General features: G+C 42.8%; 1 protein-coding gene across 1 annotated transcript; it reads left to right on the top strand.

The window, feature by feature from the left end:
- Nucleotides 1-294: 294 nt before the first annotated feature.
- On the top strand, nucleotides 295-24,835 carry CEP57 (centrosomal protein 57). Its single transcript, XM_033051544.1, has 11 exons — nucleotides 295-414; nucleotides 7,327-7,483; nucleotides 10,506-10,685; nucleotides 11,005-11,126; nucleotides 11,974-12,090; nucleotides 16,558-16,635; nucleotides 17,760-17,864; nucleotides 18,023-18,103; nucleotides 18,451-18,695; nucleotides 22,105-22,249; nucleotides 23,596-24,835. The coding sequence occupies exons 1-11, from the start codon at nucleotides 376-378 to the stop codon at nucleotides 23,830-23,832; spliced, it is 1,506 nt and encodes a 501-aa protein (XP_032907435.1). The 5' UTR covers nucleotides 295-375; the 3' UTR covers nucleotides 23,833-24,835.
- The last annotated feature ends 983 nt before the right edge of the window (nucleotides 24,836-25,818 follow it).

The following is a 25,818-nucleotide window of genomic DNA, read 5'->3' on the forward strand; positions in this document are numbered from 1 at the left end:
GCGGGCGCCCTGCCCTGCGCCGGGCGGCGGCGGGGCCCCTGCGCTGCGATTGGCCGAGGCGCGGGGGCTCCCTCTGACAAAGGCCGGCCTCTTCCGCCCTCCTCCCTCCGCGCGTGCCCACGCACCGCCCCCCGCCCGCGCGCCTGGCTTCGGGGGCCCGCCCGCCGCCCGTCCCTCTCGATTGGCTGAGCGGAGCCCTCGCTCTTCTTTTATTGGATAGCTGCCGTGTCACTCAATCCTGAGGGGAGGAGGAGGCGGGACTCACACCCGACCCTCCCTTCTCATTGGCAGGCTAGGTTGGCAGTCAGGCAAGCTGCCGCGCGGGTGCCATGCCTTAAAGTGACATGAGCTGGCGCGGGCTCCCTTACGGCCGACATGGCGACGGCAGCGGCTGAGTGCGGCCATCGGCACACGGTGAGGCTCGGCGGGCGGCCCCGCGGTGAGGGGCAGGACGGGCGGGAGGCTTGTGAAACGCGGGGGCTAGCGGCCGGGCAGTGCGAGCCGGCGGCTTGCCGGCCCCCAACGTGCCGGGAGCCGTACGGGCTGTGGAAGCTGGCTTGTCTGTTAAGTGATGTGCATATATATATGATATATGTTTATATATATGTGTGTATGCGGGTGTGTGTGTGCATATCTACACGTATATATAGCTGTTTATGTATGTGTGTATGTACGTATGTGTGTACATATGTGTATATATTTATGTGTGTGCATATGTATGCATGTGTGTACACGTATGGGTGCGTATATCTCCATATGTATGTATGTATAAACCCGTGATGCATGCACGCGTTTTCTAAAGCGACAGGAAAGAAAGATACTCCACTATTGAAAACCAGCCCTCTTGCTGTCCCCACAGCGGGGCTGGGAGTTCCTGTTTGCAAGTGAATGGGAATGAAATACTGCATCTGGTTTGTTCTCAGAAGTACCCTGGGGTGGTGACTTGGGGACACCTGTTCCGGGCTCAGTCAGTCGCTGTCTGCGCAGTGCTGGCCAGCCGGAGTTCCCAGTGCGGGTTGTTTCTCTTCTCTGTTAGATGGAAACGCTGCCTTCAGCTGCGGCTTGGCTTGGTAGGTAGCTGTGCCCTTAGGCACAGGTGTGTGGAGCACCTGGCGGCCTGGGACAGGTAACCACCTCCACGCCGAGACCAGAATTTCCGTGTCCGCATTGCTACCCAGGCGCTGGGTGTGGAGGAGCAGCGGGACATGTGGCTCACCTGGTGACAGGTGACACGAGGAAGGAGCCTGGAGCTCAGCACGCTGCCTCCACCAGGCTGACACCTCAAACAGATTCCCAGCTGGGCTTCCTGTTGGAAGTTTTGGCATAATGTTTGTAGCTTTCTGTAAATAGTTGGGTTTTTTTAATTGCTTTTCCTTGTTTTGGCTTTTTTTTCCCTGTGAGAAACTGTCTTACACGTGCTTTGGAGGAGCAGAGGTGATGAAAAGGCTGCAGTGCCATGGTCTGCACAAATTGTGAGATCACTCCTGGGGGGTTTGTGGTTTGGGGTCTCGTGGTTTGGCTGTGTGGTGAGCACCCATCGTGGGGTTCTTTATTGTGTGTCTTCTGCCCTGCACTGTGCCCTCATACTCACACCTGGCCCAGCAAGAGGAATGTGAGGATTCCTGTCTCTTTCCTGACTGGAATTGTTTCTAGCATTCTTGGAGTAGGATGTCAGAATACTCGTTTTAGTCTTCAGAAGGTAAATGTAGAGTGCTTAATCAATTTAGTTAGCCAAACAAAACTTTTGGGGAAAAAAGTTGCCTGCTGTAGACTTTCTGTATGTGTTTGAAAAAAGAAATAAACCCTAACTTTATATTTTTCTGAACTTTGAAAGTAGTTGCTTTTAATGCATCTGGCCCTCTACGGTAGATAGTTGACAAAAATCACTGTATTGTATCAACATTTTTCCTCCCCATTTGATGTAATTGCTTAAGGTAACTTTTTTTACTGTCTGCTTTTAACTGGAGATGTTATTGAGATGCAGAGTGCTCCTGACTCAGTCTATATCAAGGACGCACAGCCAGCACTTGGCCTATGGGTGATAGGAGCTGTCCTTCTTTCCCCAGTTCCCTAGTACTGCAGTAGTGAGGGAAGATAGGCTAGGCTGCTAATTGAGATTGTCCATTCAAAATGACTGTGAAAGTTTGGATAACTGGATGCTTAGATGTTTTATAATCACTACATTCGGTATCTTGTTGTTTTGGGTGTTTTTCTCATTCCCTATGTAATTTTCCTGTGTTTGCTTGCTTTGGTTTGTTAGTTTGTTTTTAAAACCAAGTGCAAAGACCACTTAAAGCATTGTCAGGTATCAGTCTTTTTTTCTCTTTCTTTTTTGGTTGTGAGCACCCAGATGAGAGGTTGCAATAGCACCCATTCTAATTTAATCCAGTTTAAAAAAACTTTCTGTATGAGTTTGTGTCTTTTTTTTTTTTTCCCTGCTGTGTTCAGCTTTTTAGAGCTTTGGGAGGTCCCTGTATGTTGGTGATGCATTATCTGTGGTCTGTGTTTTTAATGTTCTTTCTGCTTGAGTAGGCAGCTGATAGGCAGTGGTGAAAGCCATGAATTTTGGAAGGCAGTGTTCTCAGACCTGTGGAGATAAAATGTGCCCAGCTCACTGTTATGTAATAAGGTGCACTTGGCTCCTTGGCTCCACTTACACTTCTTCATTTACTACTCTGAGGCTTTAGTGTGGCTTAAAGGAAGGAAAGACTATGAGGAGTACCCTGAAAGAGAGGAGATGTAGTTAGCAAACATGACCTAGCTGAGATTCAGAACAAATTATGTAGAATTCCCTGTTTGTTTGTTTTTTTTTTCTTCACAATTTTCCTGAGCATCAGAGTATGATACTCCCTGTGAGACTTTCCAAGAGCTGAACAAATTTAAATAATTTTTAATGACTTGATAGATAGGGGAGAAGAGCAGAGAATTGCTGCGATGTTTGAGCTTTGTGATGGGAAATTCTTTCATGCTCTTTCATAAACTTTCCCAAAGTATTGTCAAATTATTTAAAGTCACTATTAATGAAACTGAATATAAGCACTCTTTTGCTTAAAAATAGAAAAGAAAAATATACATGGTGGCAAATTATTATTTAGACTGAAAATAAGCCTGATTGCTTATGTAATAGATGCTATTCCAAATTTTTTCAGTAGCTATTTGAAGCAGATATCTTTACTGACTATTACACTATTCAAATTAATATTGCAAGTTACTATTACTGCCTATTCCCTGCATCCAGGTGGAATGTAGAAGATGTGTAACTACAAAAGCCTCGATTTGCTTTGCTTTATGTGACTTTGGTGCTCCAGCATTTTGAGTACAACAGCTTTTTCTTTCAGTTAGTCTGCTGTTGGCTAGAAAAAGTAAAAAACAAGTAAAAACAAACAGAAGTAAAAACAAACAGAAGAATTCCTTTACTTTGGTGTTTTTATGTACAGTAATTTCACAGTTATAAGCTGCACGATTTTGACTAAAGTTTTGGTCCGAACCCAAAGTGCGGCTTGTAATCCGGAGTGGCTAATATATGAAAAAAAATTCTGGAATTTGCCGACCCGGAAGTGTGAGCCAGCAGCAGCCCCGAGCCGAGCCCACCCAGCCCCAGCAGCGCTGGACCCAGGACTGGGTGGAGCGAACGCGGTGGTGGCGGGGCCGGCAGCGTCGGGCCAGGGCCAGCCCGCCCAGTGCCAGCGGTGCAGGCGGGGGCGAGTGAGCCCGGCAGTGGCGGCAGTGCTGGCCGGCTGGCGCCGAGCGGTAGCACAGAGCTGGCTCACTCGGCTCCGTCAGCAGCCCCGAGTGGGCTGAGCCCACACAGCCCCGAGCCCAGCCAGTAAACCCCGCAATCCTGTTACTAATTGGCAACTTTGTGAAAGTTGCGTGGGGATCCTTGCCACAAACAAAAGTGCGGCTTGCAATCCAGTGCGGCTTATATATGGACAAAGAACAAAATGTTGCCAACACCCAGATGTGCAGATTATAATCAGGTGCAGCTTGTAATCATGACATTACTGTAGTTACTTTTTATTCTCAGTCAAGACTTTACCTGTAAAGACATAAAAGAGAATAGTGACATTTAGAAGGATTGTGATGCTGTCAGCCCTACTTTGGCTTCAACCTTGTCCTAGTTTGGAGGACAGGTGTCTGCTAAGAAAGGCAGGAGCCGTTCTTTAGAATGGAGAATGTAAACTCCCTCCCTCTAAATTATTGGAATTTTGAAATTACAGGGTTCTTAGGCAAAGATATGGGAATTAGGAATAGCAGTTCTTTACTAAGAAAATTAAAATAGAAATACAGTACTACAAAGAAACAAACTCCAAACCCTGACAAAGTCAGAGTACAACCTGACACCCTGTCAGGCAGGGTGTTGGTAGCAGTCCCATTAAATGGTGGCTGCAGTACTCTTGCAGTGACAGATGTGATTCAGTTGGAGCAGTGCTCCTGTACAAGGTGCAGTTTCCCTCTAAAGGTCCTGTGGTGATGTGGAGAAATCTGTTTTTCCTCTGGAGTCCAGTGGAGAAAGGGGCTCCCTTAGTGTCCCAAAACCTCCGTTTTTATTTTGGTAAGAAAGGCTTGGCTTTTCCCCTGGCTGGAGCAACTTCCAATGGGATGAAGTAATTTTATCAGTCACACAGTGGGACTCAATGGGCCATTAGCAGAAACTGACTGGCTGGAGGAAGGATGGGTTGTGAAAAGATAAAGAACAATGCCCCGCCTGGTTTCAATGGATGGCACATTAGCAGAACATCTGCCGTTGAGATAAGGATCACTGCCTCACCTGGTTTCATCAGATAGTGATAGAATAGGTACTTTTAATCACATCCTGTGTTGTAACCCGGGAGGAACCTGACTCCCCTTTTTCCTTTGACTGTTTCATGAGGTACCTTTAGTTTGAATCAACAGCAGACAGGATATTGATATTTGAAGCGATAGTTACTCTTTGGGTTACTGAGGCTTATGTTGCTGTTCCTGTACTGCTGCTGCAGAAGTGCTGTGTTTTACTTGGTTCATTTTCACTCCATTTGGTCTTTGTATTCTGTGGTCATTGATGCCATATCCTGTAATGGCATTTTGGATATTAGCATCTAACAGGGTTTCGATCAGATGGAGTCATGTGTTCTGTTTAGACTTGGGAGGCTGTTGAGTGTAAAACAGTGTGTTTATGCATAAAACACCTGTACAAAATAGTTTTATTAGAATGTTCTTAATTAGGGATTAGTGTTTTAATTCACTTTCTGTGGTAGCAAATGTATGTGCAAATGCAGTTATTTTGAGGAAAAGCATTATGTTGTGTAGGAAAATGTTTTAAATGCAAAATGCAAAGCAGTCATAAAACTGTGCTTAGAAACACCAATTGATACACTCAGAGTAGTTAGGGTCCTAATTTTCTTGCCCACAACGAATCACTGTAGGAAGAGTGATTATTAGAGGAAATCAGCTGTGTATGGGCTTTAAATAACTTTAAAATTTTCTTAAAATTTTTCCCCGTGTTTGGCTCCTCGTCATGTATTTTGGGCTGTTGTGTAATTGGCTATGAGATACTTAATACTTTCTGTATTTTAATTTTGGTCATTATATGCTCCCAGTGATTGGTCCTCAAAAGCGTAAAAACACCCCCTACCCTGATAAGCAATTTTTCATTTTACTTACTAATGAATGGGGAAGCTGTGAGAGCTTTGCATCTGCCTGCAGCCCACCTCTTTTAGGTTGCCTTCAGATTCTGTCACTGAAATGTGTAGTGATGAGTGCAGTTGAGAGAAGTTAAAATTAGGAATTTAATTTGTATATACAGGTTGTAAAGCTTAGGCCAGACAGTCTTTTTCTACATAAAGCTTAGGTAGACAGTTTTTGAGTTGAAACCATAAACACCCCATTCTCCCGTGTCTCCTCTGTTTAGAAGAGCATCTTCCCAACTTGGTGGTCCCTTGAGGTCATTGCAACATCCAAAACACAACAGGTGTTTGGAAAGTTGGTTTGCAAAATTCCCAGCAGACTGCTGGGCAATCCATGATCTCTATAGCCACATTTTTCGGAAGTGTCTGAAGCTGATTTAAGGGTACATTACTGCTTAGAGGCAGGAGTACTTTCCTGGCTGTGTTCTGCTAGTTTTCCTGTGCTGATACCCCTAATCAGGTGTAGCATAAAGTCATCTGGCCGTGTCTTGTGAAGTTCTTTCCATGTACTAATGGAAAGATAAGGAGGATGAATTGGAGTGAGTGGAGTTAGAGGGACTGGGACTCCCACCTCCTCTTTCCAGCTGCAGTGTGTCCTCTGCCCCATGTGCAGTCAGTGAGCTCTTGTGTTGGATTAGGGAGTGTAAACCATGGTCCTGGGTGTGCCTTATCAGGTTTGGCCACCTTAGTGCAGTATCTCATGTGCCGTAAATGTAACCAGTAACTAAGGTGGTTGCTTTCTAACTGGTTGTGGATTGCCTTCTCCCAATAAGTAGTAGACAGAACAAGTACAAGCCGCACCATTTTGACTAAAATTTTGCTCCCACCCCAGAAATGCGGCTTACACTCAGGAGCGGCTAATATGTGAAAAATTTTCTGAAATTTCCAACCCTGGAAGTGCAGCTGAGGTGACGAACCGAGCACCTGCCAGTAAAACCTGGGATTGCGCGATTGTTACAAATTGGTTACTCTGTTGCGCGGCGGGTGCAGGCGAGCTCCATGCTGGCAGCGCGGTGGGGGAGGGGGGGTGAGGAGGAGGCAGAGGCTCTGTGCTGCCATCCCCATGGCTCGGGGGGAGGCGGGGGCTCCCGCCTGCCGCCGTGGGGCAGTGCTGGGCCGGGGCGAGTGAGCCTGGCGGCAGCGGTGGCCAGCTCTGAGCGGCCCCGCCGAGCGGCAGCACCAAGCTGGGCCACCTGGCCCTGTCGGCAGCCCCAAGTGGACCGAGCCCACACGGCCAAGCCAGTAAATCCTGCAATTCTGTTACTACTTGGCAACTTTGTTGCACGTGGATCCTCGCTGCCAACGACAGAGCGGCTTATAATCAGGTACGGCTTATGTATGGACAAAGAACGAAATGTTACCGACACCCAGAGATGTGGCTTATAGTCAGTGCGGCTTGTATTCGTGAAATTACTGTACTTGAAAAATAAAAGTGTAAATCAGAATGGGAAAGACGTTCATTCTTCTGTTTGCTACTGTTTTTAATGAATGGGGAGTTGAATGTAAAAATGACACATCTATAAAGAAGGAAGTACAGCTTTTGAGATACTAGTCTTCTGTAGCAGTACTTCTACATGTCATCTAATAGAATCTTACTTCTTTTGTTGTTGTTGTGACAAAGAAACAAATGTGCTGAATAACAGCTTTATTTTGTTTTCAGGATGATCTGCGCGTAACTCAAAGCTCCCTGTCAGCCGCAGATGAACTCTCTTCAGCGTCATTTATAGAATATCCAAAGCACAAGCCATTTATTAATTCGGATTTGCAACGTTCCACAGGGAAACCAGTTATTCCATATCCTGAAAGCAACAGCAGAGGTAATAGTTCAGCAAAGTTGTTTTCTTGCATGTCTCCAAATTGTGGTAAAATACTTCCACGTCTATGAAGGTTGCAGTCTTTTTGTCCTTTTATCAATTCCCAGTGATTTCCAGGTCACCTGTTTTAAAGGTCCTTGGCACTTCTTTTTCCAAAGGACACCTTATGATAAAAGTCGTCTTACAGATGGAGAAAGATGCTCTTCTTTGGTAGTAGAGAACTGTAAAATTGTCTGAGTACTTTGTGAAATTGTACTGACATGTTTTCTTTGTCCCTTCTTCAGTCTTCCTCTCCTTCAACCTTTCCTCTCCTGAGTTGATAACTGAGTTAGAAATAAGGAGACTTTAGTCCCCAGAATGGTTTGGAGCAAAGGAAGAGGTTTGGTCGTGTTAAAATTGGAAAGCTTGTCATGGATGAAGGTTGTGTTGTGAGTATTTATTGTGTCAGTGAACACTTAGGGGATGCAGAGAATGTTTCAGTGAAGTGCTGAACTGAGAGCTCACAACAACAGAAAGGGAGGTAATTTTGCTCCCATTTATTATTCTTGTTTCTAGGCTGTTCCTTCTTCCTCCTTTCCCACTCTGGTGCTGATGTTCATGTCTGTATAAACAGATTTGTCTTGCATGACTGGACATGAACAAAAACCCTATTCTTGGTTAGTTCTTCTGTTGTTTTAGTGAATTAGCTTGTCATGTAGTGAGACTTGCTCCAGAGCTGGCTTGGGGTACATGCAGGGTGCATCATGAGGAGTTGGGAGACCAGAGTAGGACTGATCCTTTGACGACCCTTTGGCTCAGGGTCTTAGCAGAAATCCTTTCTTTAAGACTGGAGTGGCATGGAGGCTTAAAGGAATGAACTACTTGACATTTTTTTCCTTATATGGAGAAGAATGAGAAATGTTTAGCATGAATTTTAATATTACCCAAACTAAATAAAAAATCAGGATGATAACCTCAAATCCCTGTTCCAATAACACAATCTGTGTCTGAGTTACTAGGGACTTGTATGCTAATGACCTAGAAGATGAAATCTCAGTTCTTGCAGTGCTATTTAAAATGCCATATATATTCTCAAGGCCATCAGTTTTGAGAGTGCTGTTGACACAAAACTAAAACAATCTTTACAGATGAAAAATTGGATGTGCAGGAAAGAGCTTCCTTATGAATTACTGATGCAGTTGTATTTTTGTAGAGTGTGCTGCATGTTGCATTAGCAATAATGTTTTGAATTCCAAGTTTTCACTTGGCAATTTTGTTTTCTAATGGTGACTCTGCCAGCTCTGAAATAAGGATGGGTGGTGGAAGACAATCAGATAAATTATATCCCTTTCTAAAAACTAGCAAATGTTTTTGTTTTCAAAAAAATGTTTAAATGAAGGGCAAGTGAGTGTGAATCTGTACTGAAAATTGAATCAAACACATGGATGATCCAGTATGTTTCTCTTTTTGCATAGTTGTTAAAAATGCAGGAATACGCTGGAGTGTATATTTTAGTAAATTTAAGAATATGGGAATTAATTTCAAATGGCAAAATTGATTTGATTGTTCTTGAGGGTCCTTATTGCTCCTCCCATTCCCCATATTAAATAAATCTTGTTGAAGAATGCTGAAATTGAGTATAGTAAATTCTGTTTATTGTGGGTTTAATGTCTTTGTGTTGTATATGTGTGTCAGCATGCACAGTTGGCTTCAATACTCTAACAGGAATGACTGAATGGTATTTGGCCCATTTGGTTTCACCTTTATCTATTCACTGCTTGAGTCGCTTCCTTGCCGTATTTTGTTAGTCATTATTGTGCATATACAGGGATGTCAATGTAGCTTATAACAATAATAGTAACAAATTGTTTATTGTTTCAGCTATGCCCACCTCAACTGAATCCTAGGAACAGTAATGTAAATAGAGAAGAGGGTACAATTGGTGATTCTGACATTGCAAATCAGGCCAAATTCTCAATAACTTCCTCTTAACTGTGCTGTTGCTACTTCTTATGTACTTTACAGGTTTGCATTGATGTGATACTCTCATGTGCTGTTATTTCAAGATTTGATGATTTTTTTTGGTTTTTTGAGTTATGCACAAACCAATATGCAGGCTCAACTCTTCTAGTGCTCAAGCATGCTTTATTACAGGTGAATTCTTTCTCTGGAGTGGATTTAAGCACAAAGGAGTGGGTTAATGTGACCTTGCAGATTAGTCTGCTATCTGAGCTGTGTGTACAGATGTTCTTATGTTTAACCTCAGCAGCACTGTATAGGGGAAAGGGCTTGTGGTTATGGTTCCCTTTACAGAATTAAACAGCACAGCTAAGAGATGTAATACATCAGATTACCAGCAGATGGTTTAATTGCAAGGTGATGTGAGTTCTATTATAACTGACTTTCTTTTTGTGGTGAAGAATACAGAGGCTTTGTTTAGTAATTGCTAAAGCTGGGAATGCAGCAGATAGGGAAAATGGTTCAGCACAAAGGAGATGGATGTTTTTAGGTGCAGGAGGGGAACACAAGTGCAAAATCAGAAGACTTAAAAGAGAAGTCCACTTATTTATAAACACTTTTATAGCCCTTCTCATAGTTAACCTTTACTATGCTGTGTGGCCATTTATGGGAACACTGTGTTTGTGTATTTGTTGTGGTAGGAATAATATTAATATGGAGAATTGCCACTGTTTTGACTATTTAGTTGTGACTTTTCATTTCCTTTTGATAAAGGGTCAGAGGATGCACTGTTTGTTCTTAATCGACACAATATTTATATGCCTTTTTCTGGGAAATAGTTGTATCTTTCCCAAATGTGTCAGGTGAAGGGTGTGCCCTGAGGGCATCTATTTGTTTGAGACTAGTTTTAGAATCAGTTATGGTTTAAAGGGAAACAGGTCTTAATTCCTGGAAGGACTCTTGGATGCTGGTAAGGAACACTCTGACCTTCTTACATAACATGCTTTTATAATAATGTTTCAGGTTCAGTGTTGTCTTGAAGTGGTGATTTAATGGACTCTAACAAAAGCTGCTTGTTCAATTGCAGCAATATTTTCTGCTCTGAAGAATCTCCAGGAAAAAATTCATCGACTGGAGTTGGAACGATTTCAGGCAGAGGAGAACGTAAAACACCTCAGCAGGGAAACAGCAGACTATAAAAAAGTACTGAGTGAACAAATGCAACACAAAGAACATGACAAGACTGCAGTGTCAAAGAAAAATCAAGGTTGTTTGCAAACTGTATATAGATACTATAGATCATTGATGTGGATGAAACTTAATTTCTATGAATGCATAAACCAATTTAAATGTACTTTCTTCAGCATCTTTTAATTTGTAATGACATGGGGAGTCACAATAAAATAATTTTAAGATATTCTTAGTTTTAGGGATTTTATGATTATTAAAGTTCATTAGGCATAATATAAGTTTCTTACATAGGTCCTTTTCCTGTTTGTTTTGAAACTGTCTTGAAAACAAACAAACAAAAAATCCCAGGAACAAGCAATGCATGACTTCTGCTTTCTACCTTCTGTTATCTTCAGAACTGTCTTCTCAGCTGGCAGCCGCTGAGGCTCGATGCAACCTTCTAGAGAAACAACTGGGCTACATGAAAAAAATGATCCAGCATGCAGAAAGCGAGAAGTCACATCTCTTGGAGAAACAGGTCTGTTCCCAAAACTATCTCAGGGTTAAATCATACAAGTCATTAATTATGTAATGATTTTTCATAGTTACTGTAATTTTAATACCTTTAAGTGTGGATGTCTACTTCAGCTGGCTTTCACATACTTAGGTATGGATATCTTCCCTACTTAAATTTCCCTGGTATTTTCTTTGTGCACCTGTTTCTAAGGCAATAGCAAGCTCTGGTATTAAAATTGTTTGTTTCTGCATGATTGGCTTACTGCAGTAGCTCATCCTGATCCTCCAGGGTTATACCTGTGTGCCACTGGGAAAAAACCTCCCATTTCTGTTTACAGTCTTCAGGCCTTTGGAGATTTTCTGTACTAGCACTACTCTTGCTAAATTGGCCTGAAATACTGATTCTGTAGAAATTTCCCATCATCAGTGATTGGGATTTGACCTATATCTAAAATGAACTTCAATTCTGTTTTATATGCATATGATCACCTAGAGCTGTCTGTTCATTGGTCTCTGTGGCTATTCTGTTTCAGTCTGTTAAATATTTACTGAAGGAAAAAAAAATCAAGAAAGCAATTTCTAATTTCTGCATACTTTTTCTTTTTGGTTTTTTAATGTTTTGGGTTGGGAGGAAGGAGGGACTGCAGAATTCTCTCTCAGATGTGGTTAAATGTCTGGTTCCCCAACACTGGCAGACCAGTGGTGCAGTTTGTTCCCTGATTGTGGTGCCATCTAAAATTGCACAGAGGAAGTAGTAGTTCCTTTGGACTGTTTATGGGCCTCCTTTGTGCTCCAGACACAAAGCTTACTATAGATGGCTTTGTTTTCTTGTGCTTATAATTGTTTTCCTTTTCACTTCTCCCTTCAAGGGCTTCTTGGAGAGAGATCGCCTTCTTGACCAATCGCATGTTCAGTCTAAATTGGAAAAGCTGGATATACTGGAAAAGGAGTATAGCAGACTAAATATAATGCAGTCCATAGCAGAGGTCTGTAATTTGTCTGGGATACCATATCAGATTTGTCTTGTTTATTGTAATCTGTATTTCATGGCTGTATGGCAGTAGCGGAGCTGGACAAAACTTTATGCTTTGGAATAAGACAGCAACTAAACTTCATTTCAAGCTGAGATGTTATGAAAACTTGAAGTTATTGTTGAAAGTCTACATGTCCAGGTAGACTTTGGTCACTCTACACTGCAAGAGTTGGAGTTTTATTGTGCCTAAACAGTCTGTTGGTGTTCCTTTTTTGCACTGAGAGTTGATGCCTAGGCATTGTAAGATTGCAGCCATTCCTAAGATCTTGACTTGCTTTCCATGCTACTGAATGTTAGCATTTATTTTCTATTATCCAGATTCACCCGACTTTGATGTATGAATTTGACGTACTTTTTTTCTTTTAGCCTTCCTTATTAAGAAACACAGTTATTACTAGTTATTTTGTGTGCAGACTTCTATGGCCTCCTGTTGTAAGGCCTCTAGCACTGGGTGACTCCCTGTGGGTTTGAGTCAGTCTGCCTTTTCAGGACTCTATTTGAATCAAACTCCACAAACTCAACATGACTCTGTTTGGTCATATTCTGTTGTGGTGGGTTCACCCTTGAATTTTTATAATTTTTGTAATTTTGTGGTGAGAAATAAAACTCAATCTCACCATGGGCTGCAGGGGCATCTGCTCTGGCACCTGGAGCGCCTTCTCCCCCTCTCTTGTTGACCTTAGGGTCTGCAAGGCTTCGGCTTTCAAATATTCTCACTCCTTGCTTCTGGCTGCCATTCCCCAACACATTTTTTTCCCCTTTAATCCCAGAGTTGCTACCACCATTGCTGTTGGGCTCAGCCTTGGCCAGCAGTGGGTCTGTCTTGGAGCCAGCTGGCATTGGCTCTGTTGGCATTGGTTCTGTTGACATGGGGAAGTTTCTGGCAGCTCCTCAGAGAAGGAAGCCCCATGGCTACCTACCAATGCCTTACCACACAAACCCCATACATCTCTGAGTGCCCTTTGTGGTGTTGGCCTCTGATGTCCCATCCACATACTTCTCTCTGCTGCTGTAAGAGAGACCACAAGTCTCCCAAGCCTGGAAACTGCAGAGAGCTTAACCAGGGAGAAGGCTTCCTTTTGCAAATTTCTTCCCTGTTCCCCCAGAAGGACCAGATAGTACATGATCAGATTGTGGTGTTGTGGATAGCAGCTCTGGATTCTATCAAAATCATAGGCTTGCCACCCTGCACACCAGCCCCTTACCTCAACTGGTGAAGCAGATGATTGTTTCTCCAGAAGTACATAAGGAGATGTTTGGTACTAAGTCTTTAGCTGCCTGGCTTGCTGCAGGACACTTAGATGTTACAACTGTTCTTGGAAGTCCCTGAGCCAAAGCAGCTGCAACAAGCTTTTTAAGATCTTGACACCCTGTTGTGGTAAGCTTGTTGTGGTTGCATTGTTTACTTAGGCCAAACACTTGCAAAGAGTAATAGGAGTCTCCTGGGTCTTGTACTCTGAAAGTAGCAGTAGTTTCCTCCAGGGTTAGAGTTATATTAACCCATTCAGCAACTGGCATTCCCTCTGAAAGGCTTTTGACTGATAGTAGCTGAAGTTTGGTGAGACTGGGTTGTTTGCCTTTTTGTACCTGGCTAGTGAAAATAATTTCAGCCTTGTGGCTCTTTTTGTGTTTTTTCCTGGATCAAACTAGAGATCTTTGATTCTTTATCCTTAGGAATTAGTAACTGTCACAATTAAATATGTTTTAGAGGAATTGGGTGTTAAATTCACACAATTTTGAAGCAATTCTAGACCTGAAATAAATCTGGATTTAGCTGTGATGAGAAGTCATTTTTCTTGGGGTCATTATGAAGTCATGAGCCATTTTCTGGTTGACAGGTCTGCCTTCCTCTGTGGTTATAGGCTATGTTTGTGTGCGAGCATCTGTGTGATAGTTATTACCTGAATATCTTCAAAAAGTGACTGCACTCTCTACTCAGAAGCATTACATCTGTTCCCTCTTTGATCTCTGCTGTATTTGTGGCAAGATTGTAGGAACATTTTAAAGTTGATTTTGAAGCAAGAAATAAGAGACTGTTTCATACATGATGTGCTGAAATGGATGGGAAGTGGCGAGGTGTGGCTCATGAGTGAGCAGTGATGTATCTGCCTAAGTTCAGACACTGCCAGAGCACAAGTTATATGGGGTTCTTACTGAGAGCATTTAATATCCCCAGAGCCACTGCTTAGCCCTGTAAGTATTGCCTTCAAGTAATTCACTAATGTCATTAGTGGCTGTGAAAAGGAAATGCTGAGATTCCTATTTATGTGGAGTACTTACCGTGGCAATGCTTTTGAGGCATCCTCATTTCAACTATAGTCCTGCAGTGCAGTCTCTGGACAGTTGACTGAGAAGATCTTAACATGTCTGTGTCTGAAGATGGAGTAAAGAAATGTGGCTGTTGCCTAACAGTGCAGTTTAGGCTGTGGTCTTGTGTGTAGCCAGATGGCCAGAATTGGAATGTGTGTGGGGATGACATTTTCAACAGCTGTAATTCCCAGTAATTGATCTTAGTGCTAGCAGTGAGACTTAAAACTACACCCCCCACCCTCCCCTAATTCTGTGGGGTGGTCAAAACACTGGAACAGATTGTCCACTGACAATCTGCCCTATTCTTGGAAACATTCATGTTTGGACAAGGCTCTAGACAACTACCTGGTTTAGTGGAAAGCGTCCCTTGGACTTAGGTGACTTTTAAAGGTCCCTTTGATCCTAAACCATCCTATGATCCCGGGATTCTGTGAGTACGTGGTTGCATGACATTCATTTTCCCTTAGAAAACAGGTGAAAAATAGACACTGAAATATTTTATTTTTATTTTGTCATTAAGGTTTTTTGCAGTGGCTCCTGGTGTTTGAATGGACATTTAGACAGCCTGGTGCTGACCTGCTTACAGTGCTGTCTTACATGATGGGGCAGGGTCTTTTGCTTGGCTCTGTGCCCTCTCTTAGTGACATTCCAGTAATCTGCATAATACCTTCTTCTATAAACAAGAAAAAAAAAATTTAGGGAATCTAAATTGGGTATATAATTTCTAACAGGGTCTGTCACAAATGATACAATAATATATTTATGTATGTTCTTGCTGTGTAGTTTGAGCTGCATCCTGCAGCTGAACAGGTAGCTGAGGGAATTCTTATTCGTTTCAGAATAGAAGCTTGGGCCCAGCTTCATGTCAATATTTTCCTCAATATTTTCATACTAAAAAATCTCTCAGACTTGAGGAGTTAATGAAAGATCTTTGAGACTGACCACATGAATATCAAGAGTTGTGCCAATAACTGTAAAGGGTAGAAGATAATTTTAAGTTACCTGGAATACCTCTGTTTTGAATGAAAAAGAATTATCATCAGAAGGATTCATTCAAAATGAAAAGTTGGTTCCTTTATATAGTGCCTTTGTCCTCAATGTTTATCCAGGCTTTTTTGCCTTTTAACACCTTTGTATAACAGCTTGTTACATTATTCTTGCAGTTAATGCTTAAGTAAAGCAGAACTGAAATATTTAGTACCTCAGTGTAGTGGGTTTATAAACAAACAAGTGTACAGATACAGCTGTCACTCTGTATAGCATGCTTTTCTGCCTGAAGTTTGATTAGTGGCTCTGTGAATTCTCAGTCTTTGGGGGAAGAGAAGGGAAATTGTTTTGGGTACTGGAGCTCTGGATTATTTTTTCACTGCTGTATAAAGCCAGACAGTTATTTGATACATTGAAATTCCCAATGTGGAAGTTATCTTGTTTAAACACTGTTTTCATCTTGGAGGTTTACAAAGATGTGTGTGCTTTCCCCTTTAACCTTTTTCTTTGAAAAAGAGTTTCAAAAGAGTTCTTACATGCTTTTGTGGTAAAAAGATGAAATTACTTCAGTTTTATTTAAAGGTATCTCAGGGGTATCATACAACCTTTCCTCCCTCTTCTTTATTAGGAAGGTGGCTAGATGTCCAAAAATTCTCTTCTTGTAAAAGTGTAACTTACAGATTTTAGCAAAAATGCCATAAGTGGTATAAATAAAGCAAATCTTCTCTTGCCTTATAATGACATGTCTTTGTTAGCTCTTTTGTAGTACAGAGTCTTGGAGGATAATGAACACAAAGCAACCTACTGTCTAGGGTGTTTTTACAACTGAAGAGAAAAAGCCTTGTGTATTGCTCTGTGTGTATTTGGCTGTGACTTAACTTCATATACCAACTGTGAAAGTAAGAATAGAAAAATCAATTTAAATGTTAAGCATAAGCTTGTGACTTCTGTATTTATGCCTGTACAGGCAAAGCATCAGCAGTCATTCTAATGCTCAGGTCTTCTTTTATCCTTAAGTTGTAAGATGAACTCAGTTTTGTGCAAGCTCTTAGTATTGTAGGCTTCAGGAAGAAAAAGCATTGTTTTGTTAGTAATGCTATTATTTTTATTCAACTTTGACTAGAAAAAAATGAAAGACCTGGAACAGAAGCTTCATGAGGAAGAACATGCAAGGAAGCTTGTTCAGGAAAAAGCAGCTGAGGTAACCAACAGGAAATTTCTTTTGTACTGCTATGCATTGTAATTAGCTCTTCCTTTTTTTCAGCTTTTCAGCTGAGCTTACTGAAAGTGCCCCCCATATGTCTCACAAAATAGTGAAATCCTGGTTTTAGTATATTTTTTTTCTTTTTTGTTTTTCCTCCTGCCTGAGGTACCAAATGTTCTGAAGTTCTCTGAACTTTTTGGAAACTATCTTTTATCACCACATGTGCACTGCAGCTTTGATTTCTGTACTAAAAGTTGGGAAAGAGGAGTAGAAAGTCAGACTAATCCATAATGGAGTATGCATGGGAACCTCTCAATATATCAAAGTCAACAACTGGGCTCCCTTGTTCATAATTGTAATTAAAATATTGTAGAAGAAAGCAAAAGAGAGGCAACATGCTCCTGATTATGAGCCCTTAAGCATGCTGGCTGGTCTTCTAACCTGAAAGTGTGGTGTTCATTAAACATTAATTGCATGCTGGAGAATTATGGAGGTAATGTGTTAGGCTCTAACCTTTGCCATTAGTTTGGTGTGATGGGGAAAGGGATATCTCAAATTAATAATGAAAAGTTGTGCTGTGAATGCTTCTTCATGATTTCTAAAGCCATGCCATATCTTCCTCTTGAACAGTGAAATGTGTTAGGGTTCTCACTGCTGACAGGAAGTTCTGTCCTTAACTCTTTCAATAGATGGTTTTGTGGTTAGTTTTTTTCAATTGTGTTTTTTTGTTTGTTTGTTTGGAGGTTTTTTCACTGTCAAATTTAATGGAACAGAAGGAGTAGTTGCCTAGTAGCCACATGTCATGGGATCAATTGATCATGGTTGGGTGGCTTGAGCTCCCCAACACCTTGCCAAGTGTAAAGCACAGCTGATGTTTTGGCACTTGCCTGCATGGGACTAATGGACTAAGGCTAATTCTCTCATTTACTAGGATTACTGATGAGTAGTCCTAACAGAGGAAGTACTTAATGTTTAAGTTGACCTTAGACTACGAAAATAGCCTACAAATTTGCAGCCCTTGCTTCTGGAGAGCTTGTTTTAACAATTCTTGCAGTTCTCTGCTTGCACTGTCTCTGATTGTTTATTAATTTCAGTAACTCCCCTTATTTCCTCAATTGTAGCTTCAGTCAGGCCTGGAAACCAACAGACTACTGATTCAAGCAGCATCACCACTGCTTTCTCCAAAACCAAGACAACCCAGGAAAAAAGCAAAGCAAGCAGAGAAGGTAAGATGAGGGGAAGAGAAGGGCAATTACTGAAGAGTTAAATAAGGTTGTGTGCATGTGATCAGGGAGCAGGTTGCCTCTTTTACTACAAAGTAAAGGAAAAGTGGGTTTGCTGTAGTATAGTTTTTGCTAAATACTTGTCTCTTCTTTCTTTCCAGAAGCGCTCTCTTGTAAGACATCCCACTGTGCAGCCCCATTACCGATTGTGTCTGGGTGATGTACCCTTTGTGGCTGGGAAGGTGAGCTGATTAATTCCAAAGCTTAGAGCTCAGTAGCTGCAGCTCCTTAATGGATTTTGGCTTGGTGCACTCCTGACACCCAGTGGTCAGATCATTTCATTTTCTTTGATGCTTTTCATACAGATTGTCTTTGAAATACTTGCTAGGTATTGACAACTAGCTGAGCTGGTATTTCCAAGAATGGGCCTGCTCTATGCTGCTTTACAAGATGTTTTTGTTAGTGCATATTAATTCAAACAAAAATCACATTCTTGTCAGCAAAACAAAAGTGGCCCTGTTTTTAAATGCTCTCCAGTATTACCGAGTTGTTGATAACGCCATTTAAAAGAAGTCTCTTTTCCTTTCAGTCTACCAGTCCCAGTCATTCGGTCACTGCCAACGTGCAACACGTGCTACACCTAATGAAGCATCACACAAAAGCTTTGTGTAACAAACATGTGGTAAACGATGCTCCACTAGCAAAACCCAGCAGTACTGGTCGTCCTGCCAGCAAAAGCAGAAGGCCATCCCTGCCAATGGACTCCTCCTCGTCTCAGGAAGAGCTCTCGGAAGTGTTGCTCACTTTACAAGATGAATTTGGACAGATGAGTTTGTGAGTGTGGTATATTTTCTTCTCCAGATTATGAATGCAGGTGTTTAGTATTTTTGCCCTGTTGCTTTGAACTTGGAAAGTTTTGCCTGAGAAAGTTCTTAGTTTGGGAAATCTTTAGATTCTAATCTTTGTCTTGCTGGCTGCAGAGGCTGTTAATTCTCTTTGAAGTCAGAGGCTCTGCTAAACAGCCTGGACACCAGACCTGTGCTTATGTGCAGCAGTATTAATTTCAGAAGAGGTAAGGGAGAAGTGTGGTCACAGCCCCAGTGCAGTGGACTGTTGAGCTGGGTGTGGACCCAGCCAGCACAGGACCCTGCTGCCACTCACACACCCCCACACTCATCCCTCCCCCATGCTGGGATGGGCATTTACATCCTGCCCAAGCCCCACACTTTCCAGTGTGTCCAGTTAACCACCATCACCTTCCCAGCCTTTTGATGTAGGTACAGATGTCATTCATGTAGTCTATAGGCTATCCCTTTCCTAGTCCATTGAGTTAATTTAGTCCATGACTTTGGACTCAGCTGTTGTAACAGTCTTTCAGGGCAGGAAAGAGTGGTAGGTGGATGGCTGAATGGTTGAAGTGACTTGGGGGTGCTGGTGGATTAGAGACTAGACATGACCCAACCATGGGCACTGACAGCCCAGAAAGCCAAATGTGTCCTGAGCTGCATCCAAAGCAGCGTGAGCAGCAGGGGAGGGAGGGGATTCTGTCCCTCTACTCTGCTGAGACCCCACCTGCAGTGCTGGGTCTAGCTCTGGAACCCCCAACATAGGAAGGATGTGGGGCTGCTTGAATGAGTACAGAGAAGGCCAACAAAGACAATCAGATGGCTGGAGCGCCTCTCTTTTGAAGACAGGCTAAGGGCTGGAGTTGTCCAGCTTGGAGAAGTCTACAGGGAGATCTCATTGTGGCCTTTCAGGGCTCAAAGGAGGCTAAAAGAGAGCCGGAGAGGGACTTCCTATGAGGGTGTGTAGTATTTGTGTGGGGGTAATGGCTTTAAACTGAAAGAGAGCAGACCTGGATTAGCTCTTAGGAAGAAATTCTTTCCTGTGAGGATGGTGAGGCACTGGGACGGGGCATCAGGGAAGGTGTAGATGCCGGTTCCTGGAAACATTCAAGGTCAGGTTGGATGGGGCTCTGGGCAGCCTGTTACAGTTGAAAGTGTCCCTGCCTATGGTGGTGGGTTTGGAACTCAATGATTTTTAAGATCCCTTCCAACCCAAATCATTCTTTCACCTCTTTCACCTTCAGCAGCGCTGCATTAGAAAGGTCCTCTGAGAGACATGGCAGGGTAGGACAGATGCTTCATTTCCTTTGTCTCCAGGGCAGTTCTGTGGAAAGCCCAGCAGCACTCTTTGAATGCCCACACCCAAGACAGTCTCTGCCAAGGGTGTACAAAGCCTCTGGGCCAGTCATAGTGCGATGCTTTTGCCACTCATTTTGTCAGACTGGTTTCAGTCTCCAAGACCATCAGCTGTTGGGATGCCCTTGTCACTCCAGAAATACCAGCGGGTTCTTCCCCTGTACATCTTGATGGCATTAGGGTACACTGTGCCACCAGGGTCTGCTAAAGCCTTGTACTCCCATGGGGCTGATGGGGTCCAGGCCATCAGATCCATACAGTCCAGTAAACCTGGTTGTCCCTCTCCTGCACCCGGCTGGAGACAGGGCTGCTCTAATACTAGTCCTAAGATTTTCCATTTCCTCTAAAAAAAGAATTAGAGTTCCTTTCCATAGCATCAGGAATAAGATCAGCCCTGTCACTCTGTCTGGGAACTTCCCACTGAAGACTAAAGCAGCAACTTTACTGGAAAAATTCCTACTTGTGCTTGTTTTTTTTTTCCTTCAATTCATATACCTGTGCCTCTAGGGTTGAGGTATAGGTTTTCCATTGCACTTCATGTTCTCCCTGTGGTCCCACAGGTGAAACTCGGGATTCCCTGTGCTGTGTACCCTCTATATCCTGTCTTTGTGCAGAGGGTAGCTTATTCTGTTGTGGTTTAACAGCCACTCAGTCCCACGCAGCTGCTGTCTCACTGCCCCCAGACACAAATCCTCCCTTGATCTGTACCCCATTCAGCACCACGCTGGATCCTAGCGCTGGGACCACGGTGGTTTTAACTCCCGTGGGATAGTGCGAGTTCTCAAAGGCTGTTGTAATTAGCCAGGAGCAGGAGGAAGGACCATGTGTGCTCTGTAGGATGGCCGAGCAGGGAAGGAGGAAGGTGTAATTGCACCGATTCCCCGGTAGATGGCTCCCGCAGTGCACTGAGGACACGCATTCCCCCAGGAATTTCGTGGCCAGGGATTCCGTGGCACCATAAACCAGCATTGTGACCAGCCACTACTAAACCAATACAACAATGCCTAGAAAAGATCTGTCTTCGCACACTCTGGTCAGACCTTTCATGGCCCATATTGGGTACCAGAAAATACTGTCTTGGTTTAACCCCAGCTGACGTCTAAGCACCACACAGCTGCTTTCCCACCCCTCTCCCTGGTGGGATGGGGAGGGAAATTGAGGAAAGGAAAAGCTGGGCTGAAATAGGGACAGGTTAGTAACTGAAATAAAGTAAAATGTAGTGAAAATAGTAATGAAAAAGGGAGAGAAATAAAATCCAAGGTAAAAAAGTGTGTGATGCACAGTACAGTTGTTCACCACATGCTCACCAATGCCTGGCCCCAGCAGCAATGGTCCCCTCATGGTTAATTCCCCCTAGTTCATGTACTGGGCATGCTGTTCTATGGTATGGGATATCCCTTTGGCCAGTTTGAATCAACTATCCCAGATATGTCCCTATCCCAGCTTCTTGTACTCCTGCTCACTGGCATAGCAGGAGACACTGAAAAGCCCTTGGCTTAGGGTAAGTACTGCTGAGCAACAATGAAAACATCAACGTTACCAACATTATTTTTGTACTGAATCCAAAACACAGCAATGTAACAGCTACTAAAAATGAAAACTCCATCCTGGCCAAAAGCAGGATCTGGACAAATAGTCCATTAAAGGACAGCTTTGCTGGGTGTTTTGCTTGTCCTGGTTAACAGAACATGAATTGTTGCTGTATTGCACAGCTGCACTAGGTACAGATACACAAAATATTAACTGGATCAGTGCTGATACCAAGCTCTCAAGGGATTATTTGGTCATTTTTAATATACATTTTGAAGTTGGAAGCTACTTAGATTATTGACACTCAGTGTTGCAACAGCCTGCCACCATGATGTGCTACTGTAATAATGCTGCAAACCAGCAAAACTGTTCTTATGGTTTGTTATGGTGTGTTGAACATGTCTGGCTGCTGATGCCATGGTTTCCTAGAAGTGTTATTTCTGAACTGGGTACAAGATGTAGAAACCAACGGAGCCTGATGCAAGCCTTGTTCTGTCTGAATTGTGTGCTAGTGATCATCAGCAGCTGTCAAAGCTCATCCAGGAAGCCCCAACTGTTGCAGTGAGGGAAGATCTGGAGAGGGAACTCGAGGCACTGGTGGGAAAGATGGAAGCAAAGGCAGACCAAATCGGCAAAGTTCAGAGGCATCGTTTGAAGGTGAGTTTCTGTTGCCTGTGGTCATGCTCATGTAGAGCTGCTGACTTAAGCAGGGTTTTTTTGTTTTATCCTAATCTAGCAGCAATTGCATAAAGCAGAAATAACTACAGTAGCATTGTCTAATTCTACCTTTGATGTCCCAAAGTTAGTCTGCATACCTCCATCTATCCCAGTAATTTTGCAGAAACATAGTTTCTATCACCCTTCTGCCCACTCTTCACCGAGCTTTCACATCTGTTCTCACATTGCATTTTACACTCCTCTCGTCCCTTGAACATTGTTGAACTTTACTTGGAGTAAAGGACCTATTTATGTTTTGATTTGCATTTTTTAAGACTCAAAATGCTTATAACTTTTAGAATGTTTTGGATAGTGCAGCCTTTTCATTCAAAGCTATAAAACATACTGACTCCCAATTTTCTTTTGTCTTCATTAATTTTAGTGAATTTCTTTCAAAGAGCTTAACCCCATGTGTTTAATCTAGTTCAGTTCATACAAACCACGATTCACCCTCACTGATGTAACTTATACACAAAACACATGCTGAGACCTGACATCCAGATTGGACCTGCGAAATACTTGCTCTTAGAAGCATCACTCACTTTTGGTGTGATCTTCAGAAGAACTGCTGTAGAGAAGCACATGTGCTGTAGTTCCCAGCAGTAATGATGCTGCATTTACTATTGGCAAAATTTTTAGGAGCTGGGCTTAGGAAAATTTCTGCATGCTGTCAACTAGGAGGAGGGAGCACCACCACCTGCAGAGAGGGGACCTGTAGAAGCCACCCATGTTGTGGTTTGGGCATATGAATGTGTCTGAACTTCAGACTGTCCTGTTCCCCATTCAGTCTTTGCTGGGGAGTACTGAGACTCACTTGATGTGATTTTACAGAGCTGTGTGTGGACACCACCTTTTCACCCCAGCAGAGCTCTGGTATTCTTTCAAAGCTACATCTCTGACTAGCTATTGAAATTGCTAGTATGTATGTAAAAAACGCTTGCTTTGGGTTGTTTTGGTTTTTTTTTTAATCACTGGATGGTTACAGTGATAAATCAACTTTTTTTCATCTGCATTTGTGTTATTTTCCTGATGGTAATGTTCCCCCATAATGAACTTACCAGTTTTTAGAGAATTGGTACATCACTGTAAGCTAAACACAGCTCTAAAGATGCAAATATAACAATACTTTGTAAGGAAAATAAAATTTTTATTGTTCAGTGTGACTTGGAAACAACCATTTGCTTACCTGAGTGAGATAAATGGTGGTATATTTCAGCTGATTGGAAGAATTGCTGAACATAAAACTGAAACAAGATCACTTATTATTCTTTGGGCTTCTCTTTCAGCTAGAGAGACTTAAGAGAGAATGCAAGTCCAGAAAGACTTCTGCTAAACAAATAAAAGACAGCAAGTTCCCTGTGAGTGAGGTTAAAGTAACCACTACAATAACCACAAAAGGAAAGAATGCAGGTCCCATCAAAGTGAAACCTGGAGAGAAGAGTCGGAAAAATCTTCAGTTGCTGAGAGACATGCAGACCATACAGACTTCACTACAGAAAGATGATCTCAGCTGGGACTACTGACTCTTGTGCAGGAGATGTTCTTGAACCATCCTGGCCAAACTTACATTCTGGATCTAAAGCATCTGCCTTTTTTGCTGTATGGAAGAGACTACTGTACGCTAAGCACGCTTTTGAAATACAGGTTTACAGGTTCTTGTTTTTCCATCCCTGCATTTGATTGTACATATAGCTTAAATCACATTCCATTTTCAAGGTACATTGCCAGTGAATCTTAACAATAGGGCTCCCCCAGTTCCCTGTGTTATGGTTCCAGCAGTTCCTCTGTGTTGTTCCAGCACACCAAGCACTGCACATTTGCTTGGGTTGGGGAGTGTGTGATTTGCCAGTGCCATTTCGTGCTGTGGATCTGGGAGGCCTCTCAGGATGCATCTTGTGTGAAAGCAGTGCTGCAGCCCTGGCTGTCGAGGGCTTTTGTCAGTTCTGTTCTGTGTACAACTGCAATGACTCCATCTCTGGGAGTGTCTGAGGGAGAACAGGTTAAACCCTTCAAAGGTGTTCTGTGGGGCTCCCTTCAAAAGGCATCCCTGGTTCTTGTTCTGCTACGTTGCATTTGTCAGCATCAGTGGCAGTGGATGTTTGAGTACTCAGAAAAGGAACAAAGTAACTTATGAATTATGTTGCTTAATGATCAAGTGAAATTTTTATACAGCAATCCTGCTTTAGGAACAAGTTGTAGGATAGGGGGTAATACTCTGTCTCTAGCTGACAGGTTTTGGGTGGTAATGGAGTGAGAGAAATGACAAGTGTTTTAAACTGCAAGTGCCTCAATTGTGCCATTTGGTCCTGGCATCTTGCTTTTAACTTGAAGTATGTGCTTTGATGAGCTATCAGCTTTGTTAGTAGTGCAATTAAGTTTGTGCTCTGACTTGCACAGCTGATTAAATGTTATTTATTATGTTAATAATTTAAATAATTTCCTATTAATGGAATGTATAGAATACCCAGATTACCTGTATACACAGTTGAAAAACAATAAAGCCAGCTTGCCTGTTGAATGAATTGTGGGAAAGCTGCGCTTCCTGTATATATTAGCTGTGTGTTTGCTGCAGCACTGTGCCACAGCCAGTGGGCTTTTCAGAGCAAGGTGACTTCTCCTTGGTCAGGGTGATGAATGAGAGCTGCAGGTAAGGTTAGAGTCTGAGTAGTCCACCCTTGCCTGTGGCTGAACAGGCAGGGAACTCTGCAGGGTCAACACAGGGAGAAGGGGGTTGAGTTTGTTGCCTGTAAGTGATCCACACTGCTTGTCTCCTTGCACAGAAGGCACATAAGGTGTTAGCTGCAGTTAGATGCTGCTAACCAGGTATAGTGGGAGTAACCACTTAAAGAGCAGCTTATGCCAGGGTCCTGAAAAATCAGTAGCCAAAACTTACATTCTGTCATTTTGCTTGGGAAGGACCTCTGGGAGACAAGCTTACTCTAAGGTGGGTTAACCTCAGCATGACCTCAGGCTCTCCTCATGCAGCTCCTTACTGGTGGAGGGCTCAGGAGTATTTTAGGCTCCATCCATGCTGCGTACAGCAAATGAATGAGGTGCCCAAGTTAGAACTAAACCCATGGGTTGAGAGCATCAGGGACCATCCACTGAGTTGGTAACAAATCATCTCAGTGAATTAAGGCATAAGTTACGTGCAAAAATGTGAGTCTTCCTTTTACATAGAAGTTACTTTGCCAATACACTGGAAGGTGCAGAAATTGTGGAAGTTTTGTTTTAGTTGTGACATGTTTCAGAATACTTTGAATGAAATACTTTCACAATTAAAAAAATTCTGCACAGTGCATTAGACAGTAGCTTCTGTGAGAGTTGGGGTAGTTTAGCCTGGAGAGGAGGAGGCTCTGGGGAGACCTTCTAGTACCTGAAAGGGTTATAAAGCAAGCTGGAGAGGGTATGTAGTGATAGGATAAGGGGGATTAGCTTTAAACTGAAAGAGGGCAGGTTTAGGTTAGATATCAGGAAGAAATTCTTTACTGTGGGGATGGGTGAGACAC

Source organism: Catharus ustulatus, chromosome 2 (assembly GCF_009819885.2).
Source record: "Catharus ustulatus isolate bCatUst1 chromosome 2, bCatUst1.pri.v2, whole genome shotgun sequence".
Classification (NCBI taxonomy): domain Eukaryota; kingdom Metazoa; phylum Chordata; class Aves; order Passeriformes; family Turdidae; genus Catharus; species Catharus ustulatus.